Source organism: Rhinopithecus bieti, unplaced genomic scaffold (assembly GCF_001698545.2).
Source record: "Rhinopithecus bieti isolate Rb0 unplaced genomic scaffold, ASM169854v2 scaffold_18354, whole genome shotgun sequence".
NCBI classification, from domain to species: domain Eukaryota; kingdom Metazoa; phylum Chordata; class Mammalia; order Primates; family Cercopithecidae; genus Rhinopithecus; species Rhinopithecus bieti.
The window spans coordinates 5,093,961-5,115,396 of record NW_016809835.1 but is presented as its reverse complement, the minus strand read 5'-3'; the positions used below and the strand labels follow the sequence as shown (position 1 = coordinate 5,115,396).

The following is a 21,436-nucleotide window of genomic DNA, read 5'->3' as shown; positions in this document are numbered from 1 at the left end:
TCTTGAGACTGGGTAATTTATAACAAAAAGAGATTTAATTGACTCTCAGAGCCAGGCACGATGGCTCATGCCTGTAATCCTGGTACTTTGGGAGGTTGAGGTGGGTGGATCACCTGAGGTCAGAAGTTCAAGACCAGCCTGACCACCATGGTGAAACCCCCATCTCTACTAAAAATACAAAATTAGCTGGGTGTGGTAGTGTATGCCTGTAATCCCAGCTACTTTGGAGGCTGAGGCAGGAGAATCGCTTGAACCCAAGAGGCAGAGGTTGCAGGGAGCCGAGATCACACCATTGCACTCTAGCCTGGGCAACAAGAGTGAAACTCCATCTCCAAAAAAAAAAATTAAAAATTGACTCACAGTTCCGCATGGCTGGGGAGGCCACAGGAAACTTGCAATCATGGCAGAAGGGGAAGCAGGCACATCTTACATGGTGGCAGGCAAGATAGTGTGTGTGTATGCATGTGAAGGAGGAACAGTCAAACATTATAAAACCATCAGATCTCGTGATAATGGGGACCCCAACGCCGCCATGATCCAATCACCTCCCACCGGGTCCCTCCCACTACATGTAGGAATTGTGGGGATTACAGTTCAAGATGAGATTTGGGTGGGGATGCAGCCAAACCATATCAATGAAATAAAATAAAAATGGTGTAAATGAGGCTATAAAGTACAATATTAGTATTTGGTAAGTTTTATATAGATATTCAAATAAAAAGTATATGGATACTTTATAGTACAATGTGGCCTTATTAAGTCTAAAAGTGTACTTTAAAACTCAGGTGTTAATGATTATTTATTCTCTTTTAGCTGTGGCACTTTACCTTGCTGATCAGTGGTGGGCTATTGATGATATTGTGAAAACATCTGTTCCTTCAAGAGAGGGGCTTAAGCAGGTAACAAGATCCTCTAATTTTGAGTGTTTCTTTTGAGGCCATTTCACAGTGTTTCCTGTAAACAGTGATAGTTTTGAGCTCTTCCCTATTTAAAATAATCAGGTTCTGGTAAACTCTAGAATTTCATTCTTATGAAGAAGCCAGCATTCAGGTTGGGCTTCCTCTATTTTTAGGTGATTCTATAAGTATCTGAGATTGGGTGAGGAAGAATGAATATCTACGGGTCAGTTGAGCTTTGGCTCCCTTAAACCACTTTAGCTTCTGATTTTCTTATTTGTTAGAGGAAAAGCTAGTTCTCTTTATGTAATTGTTTAGCTTCTGTCTGTCTCTAGGAGAGACTGACCAGGAAACTTGTTTATTAGTAGGGCCTCCTCAGTGGTCTATACAGTGTTCCTAACAGTGGAATGACCAGGTTCAGGAGAGAACAAGCTTCCAGCCTCTGCAGGGTTATAGTAGAAGCCAGCCAGCTGAAGAGTGTTGCAGGAAGGAAGCTGGTTTTCATGCCAGAGATGAAAGGGTTTAAGAGACATCTCTGGTGCTCTAGTTATTGGAGGATAAATAGGACAGGATGTGGAAAATCCATAGAAACCAAGATGTAACATATTTGAGGAGGCAGAGCATAATAAAAAAATGATGAAATCTTTGGTGGCTGGAAGAGTGAGATTTATAATATTGGAGAAATAGGAAACTGACTTGGTAGAAGTGCATTAGACTTTGCTTACTTAACAAGAATACTGACTTTTTGGAGAAGCAGTACTATTCATTAATTAAGTATAGAGTTTCTTGTTAATTAATCCTAAAAGAGACCCTTGATGAGGATCATGAATTTTTTTTTTTTTTTGGAGTGGAGTTTCGCTCTCATTTCACAGGCTGGAGTGCAATGGTGCGATCTCGGCTCACCACAACCTCCACCTCCTGGGTTCAAGTGATTCTCCTGCCTCAGTCTCCCGAGAAACTGGGATTACAGGCATGCGCCACCATTCTGGGCTAATATTGTATTTTTAGTAGAGACGGGGTTTCTCCATGTTGGTCAGGCTGGTCTCGAACTCCCGACTTCAAGTGATCCACCCGCCTCGGCCTCCCAAAGTGCTGGGATTACAGGCATGAGCCACCACGCCCGGCCAACAGGAGGATGAATTCAACAGAAATATTTATGTGTCTTGATATTCTTCCTTTAGAATACTTCTAGGATAAGCCAAGTCTGTAAAAACTTGTCACATTCACAGGGTGCCAGCTACTGTTCATTTTTTTGTGGGCAGTTGAACCAATCAGAAGAAACAAGAAAAGCATATCAAGAAACTTTGATCCTGTTGCTCCAATTCACAATAAAGCAAAACTTGATGTTTGCTTAAAGGGGCAGCGGCAGCAGGAAAAAAAGAAACTGAAGAAACTTGCAGGTTACTAGGGTGTTTTTATTTTCTTCCCTTTGAGTTGGGAAACTTGAAAGAGATGGGAGAATAAGAGAATAACACACTTACTATTATTAAGTATTAGTAACTTTTGAATATTGCATTAATTTTTCAGTGGGCCTTAAGATTCCCAAAGTGGTAGGCCCATCTGCTGAAGGCTAGGAGAATGTGTATACCTGGTTATCTGCCAGTCTGATAAGAAACGTTGAACAAAAACTGAAGGGGAGGAGGGAATTAAATCCCTGCATAAAGCTGTAAAATTGGAGGAGTAGATAGCAATAAAGGAGTATAATTTGTTCTCAGAAACAGTTCTGATAGTGAAAGGAAGTATGTATGTCAAGAAAGTAAACATTTTGACGTGTTTTAACATGACCGAGGTTTGGCACATTACAGATATGAAGGCTAAAGGATGGAGAAGGAGAAGGGAAAATCTTAATATGATGGTATATTGTAGCTTTTCCTATTCAAGTGGAGAAACTATGAAACCTCCAGATATGGATTGGGAAAAGAGGAGGAGTCAAAACCAAAAATAAGACTACAGCTGTTAGGACTTCTTCAGCCTTAGTTACCTTAGGGACAACATTCCCTTTCTTTTTTTTTTTTTTTTTTTTTTTGACACAGACTGTTGCCCAGGCTGGAGTGCAGTGGTGTGATCTCGGCTCACTGTAACCTCCACCTCCTGGGTTTGAGCAGTTCTCTTGCCTTAGCCTCCCGAGTAGCTGGGACTACAGGCGTGTGCCACCTTGCCCAGCTAATTTTTGTATTTTTAGTAGAGATGTGGTTTCGCCATGTTGGCCAGGCTGGTTTCGAACTTCTGACCTCAAGTGATCACCTGCCTTGGCCTCCCACAGTGCTGGGATTACAGGTGTGAGCCACCACTCCTGGCGTCCATTCCCTCTTAAATAGAGAAATCAGTGAAGGGGGACTGCTATTCCAGTCAAATCCTGGCCAGTAAGGAAAAATTGGTTGGTAAAGTTACAGGAGGGTGTAACTATTTTTGTACTTAACAAACACTTGACTTGGAGCAAGTGGCTTTATTTTTATAAACCTCTGTGTACCTGGAACCTGATGCTCAATTATATGGAAGGGAGGTCCTCAATAGCATGCTGCAAAGCGTTGTCCATTGTGTTCTTCATTTTGTCAGTGACTTAGAGGCATGCTTATCAATTCTGCATGTCACAGTGCTGAATGGAGGAGTTAATCTGTGAAGGGCAGATTGAAGAAACAAAGAGAAAGATCTAACATAATAAAATTAAATAAGGAGAAATGTAATACCTATAGGTTCAAAAAGTTAACTGTACACCATGAACACCAAACTGAAACAATAGTACATATGAAAAAGTATTGGGCTTTAGTTAATTAGCAGTAAAATCCAGATAAGCAAAAAAGCTAATGAAAACTTTGTTTATATAGAAAAGCCCCATTGTCTCAGCAGCACCTTCAAAATATCTTTATGAAATCCACGTCCCAAACATGAAGAGAGATGTTGCAGATCTGGAGCAATTTCAAGAGAGAGGACTGAAATGGCAAGAGTATCCCAAATTGTGTTAGATTAGCCTTTTCCTTCATTTTTAACCATGTTTAACGTTGGTGTGAAATTTAGGGAAACATCTTGGCTGTATCTTCAAATATTTATAGGTTGTGTGGCTGCACAATATCAAAATTAGTCTTTGAGAAATAGATTTCAGCTCTGAATAAGGAAGAATTGTTGTTGGTCAGAACTGTGGGTTCAGGGAAGGAATGGGTTGCCTTGGAAGCTTTTGCTAGTCAGCTGCTATTTCCTGTGTTTGGTATGTGAGATCCCCTGCCTGGGGTATTTTTGAGAGTAGTATATGTATATGGTCAATCTTTTCTCTATTCACTAAACTAATTAGAGGCTGAACTTGTTTTCTTTTAAGAGACCTGGGGGAAAATAGGCTTATGTACAGCCTTTTTTTTTTTTTTTTTTTTTTTTTTTTTGAGACACAGTCTCACTCTGTTGCCCAGGCTGGAGTGCTGTGGTGCAATCACAGGTCACTGCAACCTCAATCTCTGCGCTCAAGTGATCCTCCCACTTTAGCCTCCTGAGTAGCTGGGACTACAGGTGTGCACAGCCACACCTGGCTAATGTTTATATTTTTTTGTAGAGACCAGTGGGTTTTGCCATGTTACCCAGGCTGGTCTCAAACTCCTGAGCTGAAGCGATCCATCCACCTCAGCTTCCCAAAGTGCTGGGGTTACAGGCATGAGCCACCCCACTGGCCTGTGTATGAGGAATACACTATTTGATATTGGAAAGTCCTGAGTGTTGGTGGGGTCCCTGTGACCATTAGCCCTGTGTGTAGGAAGTGAGGCTCTGTTTCTGTTCTATTACTGCCCTAAGTATGTTTTTATTAGACTTTGGTGTCCCTGTCTTTGTTGACAGCAAAGATAGGGCTATTAAATGAACATTTTACCAGGAAAAGATGAGACACCTTTCTTTCCCAAGAGCATAATTGTGGCTTCCCTCACCAAATGATGTAATTGTTCTTAAAGTGTTCAGGGGATAACACTAAGCTGCCTTTTTTTTTAAAAATGGGAGACTGAAAAGCAGTTGAAGTAGTTTACTATAGTGAGGGCTGTGATTAGGGTTGGTAAGACCCTGGATCTGGGCAGCTGAAAGCAGAAAGAAGATGGCGAGTGCTGAAAGAGATGCTAGGAATTGGTACATTGGGGACCTGTTTTGCCCGATTTAGAATTTTGTTGAAAGGGAGTATTCTATGCATAATACGTGTCTGTGGAAATGGATTGTAATCTGAGTGAATGATTAGTCTCATCTCTGTGGTAATAAAATGTTTTGCAAATTGTTTCGAATGCATTTGAAGTGCTTTGAATGCCAGTATGAGGTATGGGAACAGGGAGCAAAGTAAATAGCATCTTGTGATTGATGCATATTATAACTGCTGTGCCTGGTGTTTGACTCTCTTTGTAGGTGAGCACTCTTGGGGAGAGAGTGGTTCTGTATGTTCTGAATCGAATTATTTATAGAAAACAGGAAATGGAGAGAAATGAGATCCCATTCCTGTGTCATAGCAGTACTGATTATGCTAAGATTCTGTGGAAGAAAGGAGAGGCCATTGGGTTTTATTCAGTTAAGCCTACAGGTGAGTCTTTAAAAGTTATTTAAACTGTGTATTATGGAAATCTCCATTTTAGACCCCTCCAACTGTATCAATATCTCTGTTAAATTAATCTCTGGCATGCAAATTGAGGTGATTTTACTTAGTATTTCCTGGGAGTACTTTGATTCTACCATCCTATGACCGTGAGGATTGTTGGGAAAGTGTTTTGAAAAAACAAAATAAAAATAAACATTTGATCCTGAAGAAGATTTCTTCACATATATGGAGACACAGTTGTACGTTGAGACTCATATTTGTCTATCTTCTTGTGCTCGCATTTCCAAAAGTCGTTGTTTACTTTGATTCCCGTTGCTGTTGCTGTTACTGTTACAGGCTCCTTCTAAAACCCCAGTCTACCCCAGATGCATAGCCTGTTTCTGCATAGCACACCTCATTCAGCCTGACGTATGAAAGAGCAACTTGGCTAATTACCAAGAAAAACAAAATGCTTTAATATATTTAGTAAATACAAACAGCTTTTAAATTGTTACTCTAAAGTTTGGGTTTCTGATTGTAAGAGCCAACTATACCCTATCCTTAAAAAATAGTGCAACCTCATGCCTGCTTTTCCTGTCCTCCCATTCATTCAGCTCCCTAGAGCAGCTGGAGCTGGGAAGCTCTAACCTACTTACTCTGTGTGCACATACAACCCACACCTTGTTACCATCAAAGAACAAAGTCTGCCTTGTTCTGTGCCTTGACCAAAAGACCTTTTGCAGTAAATACACTTAGTTTCTTTTTATTTCCATTTTAGATTTTCCAAACTTAGCTCTTCTGGTCATATCCAGTCTAAAGATCCTACCAGATTAACTGCTGATCTGATGAACAGTTGTTTTTGATACCTTGATCCCATAATTAGTACACATTTGTGATGAGAATTAGTGCATATAGTCAGCTAAAGTAAGGTCATTTTTTCCCCAAGAGTGAAAAACTGATGTGCAGTTTAAAGTGGTTTTTCTTTAGGTAAATGCTTTGGGTGCCCTTTATTGTCTTTGTTCTTGTATAAATTTGAAATAGAACCAGTAATTTTGTAACTTCAGAAAATACTGATTATACGTGAGGAAAAGAGTGTTCAATGGAAATTTAGTGTGCATTGCAGAAAAGACATCACTTTGTCTCACTTTGTTGTTTTAAATGTTTTAATTTTGGAGTTGGGGTGTGAATTAATTGTTTTAAGCTTTGTTTTATAATAAGGCAATTCCTGTGGGAATTGGAGGCTTTTTGTTCCTAATACTGGCTCCAGGGGAATTTCCTACCTGAAACTACCTCGTAGACATTTGGAGCACAACTAGTTTATTCTTTTTTATTGAGGGCTTCTTTCTGTGAAAGACACACAAGTAAAAGGCACAGCCTTCCTATTTAGTATTTCTGATCAGTATTTAACTGCAGGAGTGTGCTCTTCATAAGCATGTTGAGGCTCCTTCTCCTCTGGCATCCGGCCTCTATTTCTGCTTGTTCTAGTAGTTAACTATTTTATAGCCTCGAGTTTCCAGGTGCTACTGTATATGCCACTTTTAGTACCTTCCATACTTCTCTAATTGTCTTACATCTTTACTATTTATTTTAGTTCTTTCCCCATTGTACCAGATAACAATGGAGTTAGGTGTGCTTATACTAGCCTTTGAATCAGTAGCCATTTAATTGAGGCTGGAAATGTTTTTTCTACAAAGAAAACCTAAACATAATTTAAATATTTTAGAGAAATTGTCCAGAACAAATACTAAACACCTTGTGATGGAAGTATTTCTGATACATATATAAAGGGATATATATACACAAGGGATATTATATATATGGGATATATATTATATATATAAAGGGATATATATATTTAAAGGGATATATAAAGGATATATATCCCATTTATATATATATATATATAAAGGTATATTTATATAAAGTATATAAACATAAAGTATGTATTATATAAACATCTATTTCATATATACTGATATATGTATAATACTTTTTTCTACACTGGTAGCAAAAAGATAAAATCTTTTTTTTTTTTTTTTTTTTTGAGACGGAGTCTCGCTCTGTCGCCCGGGCTGGAGTGCAGTGGCCGGATCTCAGCTCACTGCAAGCTCCGCCTCCCGGGTTTACGCCATTCTCCTGCCTCAGCCTCCTGAGTAGCTGGGACTACAGGCGCCCGCCACCTCGCCTGGCTAGTTTTTTGTATTTTTTTAGTAGAGACGGGGTTTCACCATGTTAGCCAGGATGGTCTCGATCTCCTGACCTCGTGATCTGCCCATCTCGGCCTCCTAAAGTGCTGGGATTACAGGCTTGAGATAGATAAAATCTTTATTAAGATGATTTGTAGTTGAATGAAAGTCTTGTGAAATAATTTATTATTTATGATTTTTAAAATTAAATAGCAAATAAGTTTATGGCGCTATTAGGACATAGAATAGCCTTGATAGAAAAAGGAGACTTTGTTTATGAGGTCAAATTCTATTACAGTACAATGAAATTCAAGAAACTATATAAATTCTTCTTTGCCTGAAATAAAGAGATCACTGTGAGACTGTTTTTTGGATTAGGTAGATAGTTTTCTTATAAAGATATTTGCGTTGTTTTGTTGTTTTTTTTCTACTGTTATTTTAATGTAATAAGCTCATTATTCTTTTAAGGTATATTTCATTTTTTCTCATTATATGATTTTTTATATTTTCAAACAGTTCTCCAAAGCACCAAATGTTTCAAACTAGTTTTTCAAATGAAGTAAAAAAAATTTTGGAAATAAATTATGTTTATTTTGCAGTTGAAGGAAAGCTTCAGAAAATAGTTGCTTGGGATTCCTGAATTTATCTTAATTTATTGGTAAAATAAGTTTTTATTTCTTTGACCAACAGTTGTTCACTTAATGTAATTGATTCTTTCATCAGATATTTTTGAAAAAGAACGTAGAGTGAGATTGAAGGTATTGTCATGGCTTTCAAGTCATGGTTAATTCTTGAGATCTGTCCATATCTCATAATGTTTTTGGTTATGATGGCTGGTTCAAATCTGTGCTTAAGCTCTAGGGAGGATGCGGAACAAAGAGAAGCAAAATGATTTATGTCTTAACATATACGACACTCCTCACAAGTCCAGGAAAGTGAAAGGATTTATAAGAAATTTGAAAATACACAGATTGAATATTTCTAATCTGAAAATTTGAAATCCAGAATGCTCCAGAATTTGAAACATTTTGAGCGCCAACAAGACCCTCACAGGAAATGGTTGTTGGGGCATTTCAGATTTTGGATGTTTGGATTAGGGTTGCCCAATCAGTAAGGAAAATGCAAATATTCTGAAATTCCCCCCAAAATCTGAAGTCCTGTCTGGTTCTCAGCATTTTGGGTAAGGGTTATTCAGTCTGTACCTTAGTTACTCTCTATTCTTTTTCATTTGCATACCTCAAGACTGCTGATGAGTTTGAGTTTGAAGAAATTATTAATGAAACAATTGGAACAGCTTTTTCAGGCAAGTCAATCTGTTCTTTGGAAACTTCCCTATTTAGTCTACTGTACAACTCAGAAATTATCTTAAGACAAAATCAAATATTAGTATCAGAGATTTTGGGTTTTGTTATAGTATTGCCATTAACTTATAAGTTGTGTAACAGTCTTTTTTGGCTTTTACTTTTCTCCTTTCAATAAGGGAATTAGTCTTGACCACAGATGATCATTGAGACTTTTTTTGGCTCTAAAGTTTTCTGAATTCTGTAGTTAGAAGTGGGGACTATCTGTGGGCAGAAATCCTTGGTCTCAGGGCTGGTTTTCAAAAAAAAGTTGAATTTGAGAGAAAGGTAGGTAAGTTGAAAGACTATGATAGATAGTAAAGGAAGATTTATTTCTTGCAGTCTTGAGGAGATTAAGAGTAAATGCATGCTAGTGTTTTTTTTTTATTTTCTCAAAATTTTTTTTTTTATACCATGTATTATGTATTTATCATTATTTATTTTTCCTCCTTGGCGCGGCGCAGCACGGCGCGTCGTCCCGCCTCTGCTCGCCCGCGGGCCCGCTGGCGCGCACGGGCCCGGATCCACCACCGCACAGCTCCGCTCCCAGGTCTCAACGCCACATTCCGCTCGCCTCAGCCCTCCGGAGTAGCTGACTAACACGGCGCCCAACGCACCGGGGAAGCGCCCGGCTAGTTTTTTTGTAGTTTTAGTAGAGACGGTTTCACTGTATTGCAGCCAGGAATGGTCTCGATCTCCTGACACGGCTCTCGTGATCCGCGCCGTCTCGGCACCCCCCTTCCCGACCATCCCCAAAGAGAGAGCTGGGATATCAGGGCTGATGCCACCGCGCCCGGCCCCGCATGATAGTGTTTTGTCATCAAAGCCCCAGTGTATGACCCTGAGGCATGATGCTATATAGGAATAAAGATTATTTCTCAATAGGCAAAATTAAGAAAATTCAAAACTCTTCAGCTACTCATTTATATATTAATATTTTGGGTCAAATGCTTTTATGATTTATTCTTAGTAGGTTAATTTTCAGACTCTATAGTTTCAAGTTTGGGCATTATCTTATTGTTATTCCTTACATACAGACTGTAAAAATTATGTATTCCCTGACTGTTAAAAAAGTAGATATGTGATAGATAATCATGATGACAGGTACATGGTCTATAGTGAACTGGGATATATGCAGTTTTTTTTTTTTGAATAACATTTCTAAGGCTAGGAATTATTTAATGATAGTTCCTAATAATAAACACCCATTGCATTGTATTTCTCATAATCTTCTGTGTCTATTGGCACCTTCCCCACAATCCACTTGGATAGTTAGTATTGTTATCTATAGTTGTCATTATTGCTGAGTGGGATTAGACCACATTTTCACAGGATCCATAGTTAACAGTCCCTCTACTTAGTAAGTTTGGTTTTCGTTATCCTTATCAGTTTTTTAGACTTCTAGCAACAGATCATGACTAGTAATAAAAGGTATTTGTTGAGCACATCATGCTAGACATTGGAGTTATAGTTTACTTCTCTCTTTTCCTATATTATAGGTAGTTTTATAGTGATCTGTAATCTAAAGTCAAGTTGCAAGTTCCCCATCATCAAGGACTTCTTTCCTCTCTTTTTATGTTGTTCTGTGAGGGGGATTATTATCTAGGTAAATGGAATTATTTGGTTTTTCTAATATTGTGCTGTTTACTTCTTCTTAATGACCATTCGATGAACAGAGTTGATACAGTAATTCTGGTAGAACACTCAAAATGCTACCACCTTAGGGAATAAATCATTAAGTGATCTTTATTCTCCATATTTCTTTTTTTTTGAGACGGAGTCTCACTCTGTCACCAGGCTGGCTGGAGTACAGTGGCGCGATCTTGGCTCCCTGCAACCTCTGCCTTGTAGGTTCAAGAGATTCTCTTGCCTCAGCCTCCTGAGTAGCTGGGGTTACAGGCATGTGCCATCACGTCCGGCTAATTTTGTATTTTGCATAGAGACGGGGTTTCACCATGTTGGTGAGGCTCGTCTCCATCTCCTGACCTCAGATGATCTGTCTGCTTCGGGCTCCCAAAGTGCTGGGATTATAGGCGTGAGTCACCGCGCCTGGCCGAGCTTCTTTTAGAGGGTTGTTTAATTATTTTTTTGAGCCAGGGTCTTGCTCTGTTGCCCAGGCTGGAGTGCAGTTGCACAATCATGGCTCACTGTAACCTCAACCTCCTGGGCTCAATTGATTCACTTCCCTCAGCCTCTCAAGTATTTTAGTTTTCTATTTAAGGAAGGAAATCTTGCTATTACTTTTCTTTGTACCTATGTTTGTATAACTTAATTCATAAAACATGGGCTTAGCAACAAATAGAGAATAGATCTGTGTCATGGGAAAATGGCAAATTATTGCCTATCTTGGATCTGCGTGGTGCCTTGCATTCACAAGAAACCATAGATGCTAAATCCACAAATACCTTTGTTTTATGGCGTGGCACTAAAGACGAAAAGGAAAGCACTGATGAAAGATAATAGATAATGTTCATGGTTGCAAAGTCAGGTATTTTATAGTCTTTCCGTATGAGTACTTCATGTGTAACAAAAACCTGCAAAAATAGTTTATAAAAGGACGAAAACTGCAGAGAAAGCCTTTTTATGACATAGAGAGCGTAAAAGAAGAAAAAATTGTTCTATACTGAGTTTTACAATAATTGCTATACTAAGTATTATGTAATATTTTTAGTTTATTCAGGACACTATTCAGAATTCATTGACCTCAGGCATAGAACTTTGTATTCAAAGTCTGTATAAGTCATACATGTATTCTTGCAAACTTTTCTTATAATTTTACAGTGAAAATTTGGATGGCATGTTGAGTTTACATTGCTAGTGGTAGGCAGGGTATGGCTATAGTGCTAATGCTTTGGTTAAAGAGGGTGGGTTCAACACGTGCATCAGCCTCTATTCTCTCTTGCAACAAACACCACCAGAATGACAACAAAGACATTTTTAAGCAGCATAAATCCCACAGGACAAAGTGAGTAAGAGGGAAGTGTAACAGCAACAAAACTTTATAATCTTGGAAAAGGGTAGATTATGTAGTAACTGAATCCTAAGATGCCATTGCCAAAAGCAGAAAGCACATTTATATTGTAGAACCTTCAAAAGATTCAGTGATTATAACACTAGGTACTTCTGGGAGGTGGAGCTTTAGAAAAGGATTGGCTGAAAGTTCCTTCCCTAATGCAGCACAGCTGGGCAGTTGCCCCAGCCTTGCTCTGGGAAAAGACATGCTCCTGGGGCACATGAAGACTTTCAGGTATGGTGGCAACATTTGTGTTAGGGAATAAATTATCTTCCTTCGCCCATTGTATAAAATGAAGGTATATCTTTCATCGAACCTTTATCTTACTAATCTGGAGTTGTAAAAAGGTCTGAAAGTCCAACTTTAATAAAAGAAAAAAGAAGGCAGGGAGAGGGCTCTAAATAGTTTTGTAGTAGTGTAAAAGTGACTGGATATAATTAGATGATATTCTTTTGTAAGTCAGGTGGCTTCTATTTCTTTGTTTTCAACAAAAATGAAAGAGGATTTAATTGAGTTGTGTTTAATAATGCCAGATTATTAAAGATAATTTTTTATAATAGATCACTCTGTGGTATGTGGCACATAACTAAGGACACTTACATTGCTATAACGTGGCGTTTTCTGGTTCCTTCTTATTTGAACAAGGTTCTTAAGCACTTACATCTATAAAAATAAAAAAATAGGAGTAGGATTAATGCTGAACCCTGTCTCATTCTGGTAGTAAGTAATTCATGAACTCATAAAGCAATTAAAAAATGATAAACTCCAGGCCAGGCGTGGTGGCTCACATCTGTAATTCCAGCACTTTGGGAGGCTAAGGCAGGCAGATCACCTGAGGTCAGGAGTTCAAGATGAGCCTGGACAACATGGTGAAACTCCATGTATGCAAAAAAAAAATACAAATATTAGCCGGGCATGATGGCGTGTACCTGTAATTCCCGGTACTCAGGAGGCTGAGGTGGGAGAATCACTTGAACCCGGGAGACGGAGGTTGCAGTGAGCCGAGATTGCACCATTGCATTCCAGCCTGGGTGACAAAGTGAGACTCCATCTCAAAAAGAAATAAAAAGATAAGCTCCATCTATTTCATTAACAGGTGTATTTAAAATAGTATTTTTTTTTTTTTGCTTAGTAATTAGTTTTCCTGATATATATTTGTTTTTGATTTGTTGTATACTAATATAATAATTATAATAATTCCAAATTTCTTTTGGATCAGTACTTAGAACATTAGGATCACAAGATATTTTAAAATTTATATTTATATACAGATATATTCTTGCAGAGAAAAATGATTGGATAATCAATAAACTTCCATGTGTAAAAATATTACATCAGGATAACATTCTGTGGAATAAATATCATAGAAATATTAGTGCAAGGAGAAGAAGGAACAGTGTAAAACCGTGTTAAGGAGTAGTTTGTTCAATGGATGGTAGCAGTTATCACATTGATTGTAGTTTCTAGAGTCCGTTTGATACATATAAAAGAAGGATGTAATAGTTTTGTTTTCTTTAAGTCAATATTATTTATTAACTGCAAAGGGAAAAATGGTAAATTTACAGAGAGAAACCTGGCAGGTACCATGTTAACCAACAGATTATGATTAACATCACTAGTAATAAGACATATCAACATCATGTACCCCATGATATATGATGTACTGAGAAGGACACAGTGTCATTCTCTAGCATTTTTGCCCAAAATTTATGATCTCAGTTCATTCATGAGAAAACATTAGACAAAGCCAAATTAGTAGAGTTATTCTATAAAGTAACTGACAATCTCCCATAGTATCAAGGTTATAAGTGACAAGGGGAGATGGAGGAGTTATCAAAGACCAGAGTTTAGGGAGTTATTAAACTAAATGCAAGAAGGAATTATGGATTGGATTCTGAAACAGAAAAGAACATTAGTGGAATAATGTGTGAAATTTGAATAAGGTCTGTAGTTTAGCTGACAGTATTATAGCAGTGTTAATTTCCTGGTTTGGATAATAGTATTTTGGCTATATAGGATGTTAACATTAGGGTGAAGGGTATATGGGAACTCTGTAATAATTTTGCAACTTTTCTGTAAGTCTACAGTTATTTTTAAAATAGATAGTTTCTTAAAGTCAACAATATGTCAGAAATCACATTTTTTGTAATTATTGATTGAAACTTAGATGAAAATTTTAGATATCACAAGGATGTGTGAATATATGGCATTTCAAAATTATTTTAATGGCTACATGAGCAAAAATGTCTCCTTTGAGGAGTTTGACTAGGCCGAAAGAAAAAAACTAAAAATACCAGTATAAATGGTTCCCGTAGGAAAGGCTCCAGCCAGATCATCCTGCTGTGAAGTCCATTGCCAGCAAACCCCACCATACACACGGAGCTTCTAATTAGCTTTTTAATATCTCATTCTTTTTTTTTTTTTGAGATGGAGTCTGGCTCTGTCTCCCAGGCTGGAGTGCAGTGGCCGAATCTCAGCTCACTGCAAGCTCCGCCTCCCGGGTTTACGCCATTCTCCTGCCTCAGCCTCCCGAGTAGCTGGGACTACAGGCGCCCGCCACCTCGCCTGGCTAGTTTTTTGTATTTTAGTAGAGACGGGGTTTCACCGTCTTAGCCAGGATGGTCTCGATCTCCTGACCTCGTGATCCGCCCGTCTCGGCCTCCCAAAGTGCTGGGATTACAGGCTTGAGCCACCGCGCCCGGCCTAATATCTCATTCTTAATTGTGAAGAGATAGTCATAGGTAAGGAAGGTCACTGATGTGAAAAATGGCAATTAAAGCAAAAGAGAATAAAAGAGATGTGGAGGAGAAGACAATGCAAAAAATGTCCTTAAAATATTTGGAAAAATTAGTCATTGCATTTATGAAATAAGAACAAGAATGTTCATAGAGCTCTTAGAAACTAAAAAAAATCCAATACAAGGAACAAAGAGTTGAGGAGATTGATCAGAAAGGAACGCAGAAACAACAAAAAACAAACCCTAAATGATGGTAAATAGGAAGAAATGATAAAATTAGAGGGATTATTTAAATAATACATGTTTCAGGAGGAGAGAACAAATTGGAGGAGAAAAAATCAATGAAATAATTCGCGAACATTTCTCGAACTGTAGAACACAGTTCTACAGTTCTACAGGAAATCCAGATTAAAAGGGCCCATTGAGGCCGGGCGCGGTGGCTCAAGCCTGTAATCCCAGCACTTTGGGAGGCCGAGACGGGCGGATCACGAGGTCAGGAGATCGAGACCATCCTGGCTAATACGGTGAAACCCCGTCTCTACTTAAAAATACAAAAAACTAGCCAGGCGACGAGGCGGGCGCCTGTAGTCCCAGCTACTCGGGAGGCTGAGGCAGGAGAATGGCGTAAACCCGGGAGGCGGAGCTTGCAGTGAGCTGAGATGCCCTGCAGCCTCCAGCCTGGGTGGCAGAGGCAAGCTCCCGTCTCAAAAAAAAAAAAAAAAGGGGGCCATTGAGCATCCATCACAATGAAGTTAAGATCCACCCATAACAAGATGTATTGTGAAATTTCAGAGCATCTGGAATAGAGAAAAGATTTTGAAAACCTCCATAAAGTAAGAGAATGATTTAGAAAAAAGATCAAGAATCAAAATGTTACTTGAGTTCTCAACAGCAACATAAATACTAAAAGTGGAATACTGCCTTTAAGATACCAAGGGTAAAATGATTTCCAATGTATTCTGCGTCCAGTCAGATTATCAATAAAGACTGAGAGTAAAAGAAGGAAATTTCTAGATTGTCAGTCATAAAACAATTTACCTCTCATATACCCCTTTTCCAGAAGTGAGTAGAGTTTGTGCTCTACTAAGATAATCAAGAAGGAAAGATGGGATCAGGAAACTAAGAGAGAAAAGAGAGGAGATCCCAACATCACAGCTATGTCAGTTGTGGAGCTGCTCTCTGTTAAAACCACTAGCTTTATGTGGCTGTTTAAGTTAAATTTTAAAGTTCAATTTCTCAGTCATGCTAGCCACATTTTAAGAGCTCAATGGCCACATGTGACTAGTGACTGCTGCAGTGGACAGAGTAGATAGAGAACTTCTCCATCATTGCAGAACGATCTTTTGGACGCTCCTTTTTCTAAAGATTGACTGATCTAGATTGGAGCACATCACAAAGCTTTAGGACGTTGATTTAAGAAGATAGAGCAGATAGAATACCTGATGTGTTTGAACTTATTGGGGTGAGATTTACATAGTTATTTGAGACTTTGGAGGATAAGAGAGATAAGTAATAAATAGTATTAAGGGAAATCAAAAAGTGCAAGAATAAAGAAACATTCATGGTACCCTATATGGCTCAGTGTCAAAAGCATTTATGTAGTCATAATGTAAATACTGAAAATTGATCTTACAAATTACTATTTAGGGGTGTTGGGGTTTTTTGTATGAGAAGTGTTTATGTTGGAGTTGAGATTGGGGTGTGTGAATGTAACTAAGAGCTAAATTCTCATCTTCCAAGTTCTAGCTGTCTATGCGTAAAATGGAAAAATCAAGAAATAGAAATCAAGAAGTATAGTAAGTTACTTAGATAGGTAGAAGTAAATACAAAAAGATCAGCTAAATGACTTCAAAGTGGTTGCTTTTTGGGTTGTAGAAAGTGTGTGTGTGTGTGTGTATGTGTATCAGTAATGTGGTTACAGAGCTGCTTTTTTTTTTTCTTAAGTCTTATGTGACTATTGTATTCTAAACAATGTTATGGATAACTTTGATTAAAACAAAAGTATACATTTTCAAAATGAGGCCATGTCTAGAGTGTAATCACTATCTACCACAAAACTGGCTGAACTTTATAGATCCTTCTTGACCTGGAATGATCAGGACTATCTGTTAAAGGGCTATGCTAACTAGAAAATTAATGGAAAATCTCATACAGTTATTAAAATAATACAAAACAAATCACTGGTTAATTCAGTGGAAGTTTTGTGACTTTTGGCCTGTATCAAGAAGTATATGAAGTTGCAAATTTCTATAAATCACATACCATATTTTTGTGTAATCTCAGAGAAAAAAACACAATTGAGGTCGCTATCATTAGCTGTTACTTTTATTTTAATTTTTTTTTTTTTTTTTTGAGGCGGAGTCTCGCTCTGTCACTGGGACTGGAGTGCAGTGGCCAGATCTCAGCTCACTGCAAGCTCCGCCTCCCGGGTTTACGCCATTCTCCTGCCTCAGCCTCCCGAGTAGCTGGGACTACAGGTGCCCGTCACCTCGCCCGGCTAGTTTTGTATTTTAGTAGAGACGGGGTTTCACCGTATTAGCCAGGATGGTCTCGATCTCCTGACCTCGTGATCCGCCCGTCTCGGCCTCCCAAAGTGCTGGGATTACAGGCTTGAGCCACCGCGCCCGGCCCATTAGCTGTTGTTTTTGAAGTACTCATTGTTATTTGGCTTCAGCTGTCAATTGCCTTGATCCGATTTGAAGACTTAATATTTTGGGGAAGAACAGTCTAGTCAACAACTATTATAAGTCAGTTTAGCTCACTACTGAAGGGATTTATGACCAGTACCAGAAAGTGTATTTCTGGTTTTTGTAATCTTCATTTGAGATAATTTGTAATGGAAGCGTTTTTTCTTGTCCACATTTACTAGTCAGCTTTCCTTGTGGCTTCCAGACCTTTTACTAGGGGCTATATCCATGATCTTCCCTACCTTTTTGGACAGATTACTCACTTCCTGTTCACTAAAATTCAGATTTCTGGGCCTTTTAAGGTTATTTTAAGGAGTAACAAACATTGTGATGTAAAGCAGTAAGGATTGATAGCATAACTAAAAGTGATACCCAGCTGAATTTTTTGTTGGGAGAGTGAGGTTATATTTTAAGGACTTGAGTCTGTCTAGGTGTGATCCTTGTCTTTGGGAAATCTGCAAAGGCATGTGAGAGTCCCATACTACTGTGTGGCTACCTGAAATGTATCATTGGGAAACGAGATGGCTGCTTTGTTTAGGTGAAGTTCTAGCTGTCTAAAAAACCACATGCTTGCCAATAAGGGTTCTGTTTGTTCAAGAGAGAGAGTTGACTTTAGTGGAAACACAAAGATGATTCGTTGTGGGTTCAGCTCTCAAAGCACCAAAAATCTAGTGGATGAGACAAAAAAATCACAGCATCATAGTTGATAAGCTCTATTATTAATCATAATTCAGTTTCGTAAGTAATGTATTTGAGGTATCAACAATACCAGTCATTGAAGAGTGAGTAGTTAATTTTGCCTGGAGGAAGGTGTAACTGGGAAAGTGATATTTAAAAGTAGCTTTGAAGGGTAAGTAGGTTGTCAGTAAGAGAAGCGGGAAGGGAAAGAATATTCTTGGTAAACATATGAATGGAATATAAATATATGGAGAAGGCACAGAGTCATGAAAGTTTTGGGCATATTTGGAACTGCATCCTAAATAAGGTGGTGGGACTAACAAGTAGAAGAAGTGAAGATGGAGGTCCCACTGCAAAGGATCTTAAGTGTTCTACTAAGAAGTGTGGTACTTTATTGACCAGGAAGCTATCAAATAATTTTATGTAGAAGTAACATGATTAAATATTTTTGGAGCACTTGGAAAATTGTATTTTAAAGTCAGGGAAGTCAATTAAAAGAGCTGTTGTAGTAGTTCAGGTGAGTGAAGGACCAGAACTAGGAAAGCACCGGTAGGCATGGAGCAGGGAACATCTGAGGGAGAGTTTCAGTTGAACAGAGTGTGGTAACTCCATAGTGTGTAGGGAGGGAGAGGAGGAACTAGTGATGAATCTGAGTGGCTTTGACTTGGGTATTGGTGGGAGGCTGTTAATTAAGATTGGGAATATAAAACGAGGAGTAGTTTGTAATTCACTTTTGACATGGGCATATGTGTCCCTAAGGCATATATAAGTAGACATAACATAGTTAGAAATGTAAGTTGGAGCACATGGAAGAGGTATAGATATTTATGTGGGCCCGGGAATACTTAAAGTAATTTTACAGCGTGGGTGAGATCACTCAAAACTGTTGTATAAAGTGAGTGTATTTGTGAATATTGGTATGAGGAAATTACACTGCAAACAGCCTAAAGTAACCAAACATAACTGGAGGGGGTATCCTGGCTAAAGGTAGTCTCTCCTGAGATGTGACCATTGATGACCTGAGAGTTAACAAGGAAATGTCTGTCTGCTGAGAGATAAGAGGAAAGTTAGCTGAGGCTGCTAGCTGTCCATAAAATATTTGTGGTTCATTTTCTATATTCTAGTCATTGGCCAGAGCTGCCCAGTCAGGGATTCTATTTTCCAGTCACTATTACAACTACATGGGGCTGTGTGACTACTTCTCTACAAAATAATGAAAAAGATGATGCATGTGACTTTGCGTCAGAGTGGTTAAGATGCATTCCTTTTCCTCATCTATACAGAGGAATTTGAAGATGTAAGGGATGAGGAAGCCACAGGTTAAAAGGAACTTGGTGGCCCTAGTGAATGAACCACACTTCCCAGTATTTACATCCTTTATAGCCTGTTTGAATCTGGGCTGGCCCTATAACTTGCTTTAACCAGGAGAATGTATAACATTGGGCTCAGCCTTAAGAAGGCTGACAGGTTCCACTTTGGCACTCTTAGAAGCTAGTCACCATGTAAGAAATACAACGACCTGGAGACCACTCTGAGGTGAGGAGACCTCAGCAGCTCCGTTGAAGAGAACTGAGGTTCTGGCTGGCAAGTCCAACTCTTCCTCAAGCCGCAGCCAGCACAGACTGTCCCACTGTGAGAGTGAGGCTGTTGGGTCTTCTGCCATCCCAGTGCCCTAGCTGATGCCATATGAGAGTTGTGATAAACAGGAAATAAATTTTAGTTCTAAGCCAGTATGTTTTGGGTTGGTTTTTAGTTCCTGCGTGATTGTGAGGAGGAAACCATCCACTTCCCAGGAACGTGGAACTTTTATTATGTTAAACATTCCAGGTTTGGTTTCTTACGGCAGCTAGCTTTGCCTTAACTAATGTACGGAGCATGAAGACTGTAATGAGAATACCTAGTGGTGTATGACAAGGTCGCTCATCTGAGGATAATCCCGTTGTCTGAAATTCACTTTTTGTATGTCTTCAACGGAGACAGTCACACACTGATGGCTTCGTGAGGTGTTAACTTTTAAGGGAAGAGGAGAGAAGGCATATTCCTGGGCGTACAAAGAATGAACGGTGATTCTATGAGAAGCAGCAGCTACTCAGTTGTGGCAGAATATCTGTTCTTGAATTCAATACATAGACCCTGAATGGTGTCACTGAAATTTATTCAGTTATTAAAAAGTTGATCGTAAGTGCCATATAGATAGGGAAAGGGAGGTGGGGGAAGTGTGAGAAAGAGCAAGAAGAAGAAATTGAGAGATAGTCACAGATATTTTGTAAGCTCTGTCCTCTTAGAACTTGTATTTTAGAAGAAGACATAGCAATGAATGGACAAGTAGAAGATATGCTGTCAGATGCTGTGAAGACAACTGAAGTAAATTAGAAGAATGGAATGTGTGGGATGGCAACTACTCTTTTAAATAGGTTAGGGGAAGTCTCTCTGAATGAAATGGTGGAATAATGAGATCAGGAGAAGTTTTCAGGCAAAGAACTGAAAATGCAGAAGCCCTGAGGCAGAAACAAGTTTGGGATATTTCAGAAATAGTAAGAGCAGTGTGGCCAGAGTATAGTGATTGATATGGGTTAGGAGAGAGGCAGGGACTGTATCCTGAAAGGTTTTTTAGGCCAAAGAAATAATTTGAATTTTATTCTGGAGGTGATGGGAAACTTGAAGGGTTTTGGGTATATGAGTAACATCTGGTTTGTCTTTTAAAAAGGCAACTCTGGCTGCTCTGTGGGAAACTGGGTGCAGGGGTTCTGGGTGCTGGAGAGATGGCAGGGTTGAGAATTCGGCTAGCTAAGAGGCTATTGTAGAAGCCCTTGTGAGAGGTGATGGTAGCTTAGACAAGGGAGATGGGGGAAAGGTAGTAAGAAGTGATCATGTTTGAGATTAGTTATGAAGTTATTGCTGCAGGATTTCTGATGGATTGTACGTGGAAGGAAGAGTCAAAGATTAGTTCCTAGAGTGGGTGAGTGGGGGTGAGATTTACTAAAAAATTGGTAAATTAGATGGAGTAGGTGTTGGGGCTGTCTATGCAAAATCTGATTATAAATGGTTTATTGGGCCAGGCACAGTGGCTCACGCCTGTAATCCCAGCACTCTGGGAAGCGGAGGCGGGTGGATCCCCTGAGGTCAGGAGTTTGAGACTACCCTGACAAACATGGTGAAACCCCACCTCTACTAAAAATACAAAAAATTAGCTGGGTGTGGTGACGCACACCTGTAATCACAGATATTAGGGAGGCTGAGGCATGAGAACTGCTTGAACCCAGGAGAGGGAGTTTGCATTGAGCCAAGATGGCACCAGTACACTCCTGCCTGGGCAACAGAGTGAGACTCTGCCTCAAAAAAAAAAAAAAAAAAAAAAAAAAAAAAAAAAA

At 39.0% G+C, this 21,436-nt stretch overlaps 1 protein-coding gene across 6 annotated transcripts in view; it reads left to right on the top strand.

The window, feature by feature from the left end:
• The window catches only part of FAM169A (family with sequence similarity 169 member A), an 88,669-nt gene that overhangs the window by 27,327 nt on the left and 39,906 nt on the right, over positions 1-21,436 (top strand). For all 6 annotated transcript variants that reach the window (XM_017890577.1, XM_017890576.1, XM_017890579.1 and 3 more), the window contains exons 4-5: positions 814-899; positions 5,259-5,430. In XM_017890577.1, coding sequence (XP_017746066.1) covers positions 814-899; positions 5,259-5,430 — 258 coding nt within the window. The remainder of the gene's footprint in view (positions 1-813; positions 900-5,258; positions 5,431-21,436) is intronic.